The following is a 7,265-nucleotide window of genomic DNA, read 5'->3' as shown; positions in this document are numbered from 1 at the left end:
TCCAGCTTCTACAGACTCTTGTTGAGCTATTACAAAAGTCACCCTGAGATGATATATGGGGTAAGACATGTGACTTGCTGCCTGGGCTGTGAAAGAAGGTAGTATGTGCACAACGGTGTGGTTAATTCCTACCACAGGTCACAGATGGTCTGGGTAAATGGATTACATACCACATCAATGATAGAGGATCAAAACCCCCACACTGGTGGAGCCATCAGGCCATGTGCCCAAACTATAGTCAAGGCATTAACTTGGCACACAAGACAAGCAGCTGATGGCCTCCACAGCATGTGTTCCAAAGCCTTTTGGAATGCTTTAGCTTTTTGTGGTCAGCATATACATCACAGCGTGTACATCTGTTTAGTAAATTACATGAATAGTTATATATATAAACACTTTGAAAAATGTACAAACTTGTTTAAGATTTTTCTGGATTTTAAATAGTTTGTTTCATGTGAAAGACAATCATGCGGGTTTGTACGACATAGAACAGAAGGGCAGAACTTTCCATTTTGGGTGACCTAGCCCTTTAAAAGACCCTTCATACAAACTGCATTTTTTGTGTAGCAAAAACTAATAACAGGTTAATAAGGTTCTGGCTAGTGAATGTACAGTACCCCAGGGCAGCTCAGAGTGGGGGTAGTTCAGGGAGGCACTGCGTTCCTATGCCCCTTTGTATCAGTGTCCTAAGGAAGAGCAACATCCTGTTGTTGTGGACTCTGTCATATTTTAGTACAATGGTAAATCCAGTGCTCTGACAAGCAGTACAGCCCACGATATCCGCTGAAAACACACAACACACATATTCCTGGTACAGATTACATTTTGTGCAAACACCAGTAAAGATATACATGCTGTAAAATCAAAGCTATGCAGGCTATAAAATTCTGTGACAAACATCTACGAATTTAATATACCTCAAAATGATCCACAATTATGTAGGTTGAGTCAGTCAGTTCAATTATGCTCTTTAATGACTTCATTTTATGTGATAAACAGCACATGCTTTAACAAATAACTGATATCTGTCTTGGAATTTGACCTGCATTCTAACAGGTGATTAGAATCGGCATAAAAATTAAATGTGATATTTAAAACTGAAAACTACATACAGTATCTAGGAAGTATTCATCTCATACAGATGGGATGGCAGTGTAGAAGTGCTGATGCTTTGACAGGCAGAACATTGCTGACTGCTTACACTGACTGTCTCAGACACTAACCTTATGGCACTGTCAGATTATCTGACTGTCAGAACAAGAGCACTGCACGGTCAGGCAAAGAGAGCAAATGGACTGAGATAGACTGACTGAGCGAGGAAGAAAAGTAGAGAGAGCGAGGCGCCTGTCACATCCCTCCATTGTGCCGTTTCCTCTTGGCCTTTGTTTCTATGAACACATGACAGTAAAATACTTGTAACGTACAGAGACTTTAGGTTAGGACACACAAAAGAGAGCAACTTACAAATAATAGACTTCCTGTTAAAACTAACTGCCTGTCTGCTTCACCATGGGCCAAGGCTTTTTTTATTCAGATTAAAAATAATAATAATAAATAAATAAATAATAAAACAGATTAACCAAGGTGCAGTTCATGGGTCTGTGAGTCTGTATCGTGCTGAAAAGTGAACTTGTGAATCTGATTTATTGCTTTTCTAAATGGCACTGGTGTAAAGTATTTTATTTCTTTGTGCACTACAGTGTATTTAGACTGAAAGTATTTTTTTCTTTTACAAAGGAACGAATGCTTGGGCTGATTTTGTGAGGTTGTGAAATAAGCACAAACCTCTAAGATGTAAAATGATGAAAGAGTGACTACTAGTGTATGTCAAGAGTAAAATAAATGGGAAACTGCAAGGTAATAGGTTTTCTCCACTGACCTTGATTTGAGAACACTTCACCAACAAATATTTTCAAGAACTATTCAGTGCAGAAAAAAAAATGCATGCCAACTTTATATATTTATTTTTTAAATAAAACATTTTGAAATTCTCTACTGAATATTTTTCAGGGTAGGTTTTTTTCACTTTTTGTATGGATTCAAAAAAAAATTATATATACATATACATATATATATATATATTTCCAACATTACACACATTATCCATAGCTGTTTATAAGAATAGGTTGATATTGTTAATGTGTCAATAGGCTTGAATCATGCTACCCAATTTATGTATTATTAGTTTAGATGCTGCAATGTATGAGCATCATGTCACACTTTGGTAAATTTTTTGTTTAAAAATCATGTTTTTGACCCAGGCACAGGGAAATTCTGATATTAGCCTACAATAATTTTATTTAAACTACATTTATAGTTATTTTACATGAATTTTTATTTTAGCTTTTTGGCTACACTAATTTTTGTATTGTTATTATTTTATTTAGCCTTTATATATTAAACATGATTGAACTGGATTTCATATTGATTATCTTTTGTGGTTGCAGTTATAGAGTAGAAATTATCATTTTAAATTTTTTGGAACATTATTCGGCTCTAATCGGGTTGATTTCATAGTGAGAAGCTGGTTGGTAGGTTCTTACATTAAGCCAATTTTGTCTGCTGTATTTACATTGTGTTTTTTCTCACTCTGCATAAGAGGGCGCTATACATCCATACAGTAAATGCCGTAATCTGCAAAAACCCACCCTACCCTTTAACTTTCCCCCTGCATGACCTCAAACCTCAAATCCGCCGCAAGCGACAAGACAAAAACACAGCGATGCCATTATATTCGACGAGACCGTTTCCAGCGCCGCGCGCTTGCAGAGTAGGTGTGTTGTAAGGAAACACGCTGCTCTGTTCGCTGCCTGACGTCACCCCGGCGCGCGCTTCCATAGATGCGAGTGCGAGAGTACAGTGACAGCGCCTCTTCCACTGTACGCAACACTGAGCGCGGCTCAGCACTATCTCAGGCTACACGCGAGAAATGGCAGCAGATCATGGGATGTGACTAGAACATCCAGCTTTATTTGAAGCCGGTCGTCCGCCCTGCTCTCACGGGATGCAGTACTTTAAACCCACCGTTCCCATTATTTTAATCAAGTGATCACTGCCCTCCTGTTATCCGGGAATAACATTGGAAGCTTTAACATTTGTATTAATTATTTCTCGAGTTTATATCCAACTTTACCGGTTCGACTCTGACTTAAAACTGAGGCTCAATAACTGGATTTTATCGGTGGAACAAAAGGCGACTGCTGCTGCCTGGATATAAAATTTTACTCTTGGATTATTGTCTCAGCATCATGAGCACGAGTGGTGAGTAAATTCTTGGCTTTGTTACCTTGGCTTTGTTACCTTGGTCTAGTTGCAAAAATTAATGAAATACTAATGTGAAATAATCAAAGCAGATAAAAATCTCATATTAAAATAAAATAAACTTTATCTTAAACTTGTAAAATAAGAGCAATTTGTCTTCAAGCGTTTGACCTCTTGCTCCTGACCTGTCCCAATGACAATATAGCTGAATCAGGTATTTGGGATAATAATAATCGTGCTTTCTTTATTCTTATAATAATATAATATGAATCGTATAATTTGATAGGCTATGTGACGTTAATAATAATAACAATAATAATAATTATAATAATGCTTTCTTATTATAAATATAATATTCATAAAATAATTTAATATGTGATGTTTATAATATTATAATTACGATTATGATTACTGATAATATTATTGATAGTATTATTTTTATTCAGAGTTACAAATGAGTCTCGTGCTGAAGATTGATAAATAGGATTTATCTCTATTGAAACTGACTTTGGTCATCAAAGAAATTGTTCTGAAGTTGATTTTTCAACAATTTGTTTGACCGTTTTGCACAAAAGTGTAGAAAATAATTCTAAAAAATGTATATCCATTTGCAGCTTAAATGTCTTGAGAAATGTTATAACACTTAGACATGCTTGGGTGACCAGTGTTCAGTTTGGTGCCAATCAGATACGCTTGGTTGCATTCATTCAGCTTTCATCCAATCATATTAATGAAATCACTGTTACTGATTCCATGCTGCAGAAATCTGCCAGATAAAAAGATGCACACCAACAGAGAATGAAAGACAGAGAGGCGGCCAGTGCGAGCTCATGTTAGTGACCAGCTCTCCTTTGAGGCTTGTACTTCAGTCAGCTGATGTTGCAAGGGCATGACCGCTGCTTCTCATAAAGGTCATTTTATGGGAAAAGTTCAGAACCTTAAGAACAAAGCTGATGGGCAACAGACCTGTTTTTGTCCTGTTTGTTATACTTACTTGACTAATGCCGTGCTGTTCTGCGATTAGAAATGATTTGCATTCTTGCAGCAAGCTGCTAAATTGCATTCTCAGCTGATGAACGGATGGACAAGCTTTGTCCACGTGTCCAACTCTCTGAACTAATCCCTCCACTATTCTCCCCTTAGTTCAGAACGCACAGCTTACAGTAGCAGCACACTCTGATAAAACAGTCACATCAGCCAATTGAGCTTGCCTTATTCACTCTTTCAAAGCATTTTGCCTGGAAGCTGGGAATGGGGCTGCTACCAGCATGCTACCGTATGGAGAGCGAGTGTTTTCAGCTGCAGACAGATGGCAAGGGAATGAGGTTGGGCAAGGTTGTGTCTCATGGCAAAAAGGGACTAGCTGGAGAACTACCAACACATGAACAGGCATGACTGGTCCACAAGAGACCTGGAGTGTTTTGCAGAACATGTATGTAAAGCACATGACATATAATTTTTAATATGTAAATAGACATGCTCTTTTTTTCAGTAGAACGTTCCTAACAAATTGGCCGACTGACACCAAGTCTCAAACTTGCCTTATAGCCACCCATGCAGACATATGGCATTTGAATGGAGCGATATCCGTGCACAATGGCATGGTGTACACTGCATTGGGCATGATTGCTTTGAGCCAGTGAAAATGCTGAGCAATTACACTGAGGTCACATGGACTCTCTTCATTTGCTGCTCCCTACATTTCTTATGGTCAACTGTCATTATCACCTGCCCTCTATTTTCTGCACCACTGAGAGAACAGGCAAACAATTGGGTAGTGGAATGCTCCTACAATCTGTTTTCCATTCCCTGTGCTTTCTGTCTCTCTTTGTTCTGCTGTTTGATCTTCTGAATATCAAGGGTTTCTGTGCCTCAGAGATCCTAGTAAATGATATATAGTGATTGTTTATCATCAGGGACTTTGGAAGGATTCAAAAAGGAGAGCAAGGGTACATACATATTTTATAAGCCTGAATATTATTCAAGTGACATAACAATTGCCCAATGAATGTGACTGTGAGTTTATCCTAAGGTTAGTCATCATACCCTGCTCCTCCTGTGTCAGCATTCACTACTCTACCTCACATCAATCACACACTAGCACACACACTTACAGAAGTGCCTCCGTCACCACTGTCCTGTCATGCCAGCCCTGTGGAGAGCAATGATGTGGAAGTTGGAACCCAACTTGCCTTCAATGTTCAGACCTCCTCAACAGTTAACTGCCACTGTGGCACCCTTTCTAGCCATCTGCAAAATTAATGCACATTTTATTTTGATGTTGAGTTTGTGATAATAAAAAACAATATTAAGGAATATTAAGAATAAACAAAGACATTTTATTAACTGTCATTATATTAGCATATCAAATTCATTTATTATGTGGTATGTGTTCATAAAAGAAATAATTTGATTCATTTGCTGTCATTATGACAAAGCCCATTATTTATCACAAAAATTGCTTTATAAATTATTTGCAGGAGTTATTTGAAAAGTGGGTAGGGAGGGCACATGATTACTTTCAGTTTGGCTCCTGAATATTAATTAAGTGACTTAGTAGTTCAACTTAAAAATAAAAGTTATTTATTGGAATTATAATGTTCCATGAAAAGTCTTCGACATCCATGGAAAGTATTAATTTATAATGGAAAAAGTCTTTATATTATTTTTGAAAATATCATTTTATGACCTGTTCATGTATGAATATGTATATTTAAAAAAGCCACACCCTGAAAGTTGACGGGATTGCTTACATGTTTGTGTGACCGTATGAAACTGTCTTTTTCAAGCTGTATTTTTAAGACTGTCTTTGTTACATTGAAGTTTTACGGAGAAAATGCTCAGCAATGCTGATTGATGAATTTGCACTTGGATTGTGTGAAAGCATATTTGTAAATATTTTTTACAACTTTATTTATATTTTTTACACTTTATTTTCACCACAGGGGGTCTCTAAGGTAAGAGGTTACTAGAGGTTGTTTGTCCAATTTTGTTTTTGGTGGCCGAAACTCTTTAAAGTCTAATGACTATTTCCCAAAAAGTATGGTTATAAAATGTAAAAATTGCCCCCTCCAGTTACAATGGCAGCTTCCTAGATAAAATATTATGCACAATGCATCTGCCTTGATGTTGCTCTGTAGCATCTATCTGCATAATGCATAAGCTTTACCTGGGAGTTGATTTGATCTGAGCGAGTGTGTCAGCAGATGTAGACCCTCTATGGCACCGTAAACACACTCTCATCCCATCTGCAGTGCAGTCCAGCCAAGAGTCAGCACCCATTTGTCATTCCTGTAACCCAACGGTATGCTTTAGCAGCACTGGGAACAAAAGTGAAACACAAGCATGTTAACACTTGTCAGGGTTGAATTTCCTACAGATCCTTTCTAAAGGTTTAGTTCTCCTTGCATTTTCCCTGGCTTGCATATACAGGGTGATATCTTTGCGGGAGTTCTTTCTATAGGACCACGATATAAAAGCCAGCAGATGGACACCAAGCCTTTCACTATCATTCCAGTACAATAACTGCAAGGCATGTGCTATAGAAAGATTTGCTTTTTACAAAGATAGAGTACTAATTGTAGTGTCTAGATGTGCTAATTGATCTCTTGATCATTATTCAGCATTTTTATTTTCTAATCCGTTAAGGATGCATTTGTGTTCCTCTGTGATATTCATCTTATCTATAGTCTCCAATTTCCTATCAGAGGGATTTTGGCAGGCTCTGTTAGTGGGCCAAGCTTATATCTTTAGTACGGTGTCAGAGTACTGTCTGTCTGCTCAATGAGCAATGCTTAAATCCAGCTGATTGTCATTGTAAATGTTTGCAATCTAGCTTCCTAAAGCTGCTCTCCATTCAAGAAGCCAAGGAATCATCTCCTGTAAAAGACATGCCGGTAGATAATTCATAAAGTTACACTAGGGATGTTCATCAGATGACCCTGACCCAACACATTTCTCTAAACTTTGTTGAAATCCCAAATCATTAGTAACCCTGAGAGCAG

The 7,265-nt window shown here is 37.6% G+C and overlaps 1 protein-coding gene across 8 annotated transcripts in view; it reads left to right on the top strand.

Moving 5' to 3' along the window:
• Positions 1–2,688: 2,688 nt before the first annotated feature.
• Positions 2,689–7,265, top strand: part of LOC132113671 (actin-binding LIM protein 3-like) — an 82,212-nt gene continuing 77,635 nt past the window's right edge. For 7 of the 8 annotated variants that reach the window (XM_059521564.1, XM_059521563.1, XM_059521562.1 and 4 more), the window contains exon 1: positions 2,689–3,261. In XM_059521564.1, coding sequence (XP_059377547.1) covers positions 3,249–3,261 — 13 coding nt within the window. In that variant the 5' untranslated portion in view covers positions 2,689–3,248. The remainder of the gene's footprint in view (positions 3,262–7,265) is intronic. The other variant, XM_059521565.1, reaches the window with a different exon arrangement.

The sequence above is a fragment of the Carassius carassius genome, chromosome 33 (assembly GCF_963082965.1).
Source record: "Carassius carassius chromosome 33, fCarCar2.1, whole genome shotgun sequence".
Lineage (NCBI taxonomy): Eukaryota > Metazoa > Chordata > Actinopteri > Cypriniformes > Cyprinidae > Carassius > Carassius carassius.
Note: the sequence above shows the minus strand (reverse complement) of the source record. Positions and strands in the feature narration are given on the sequence as shown.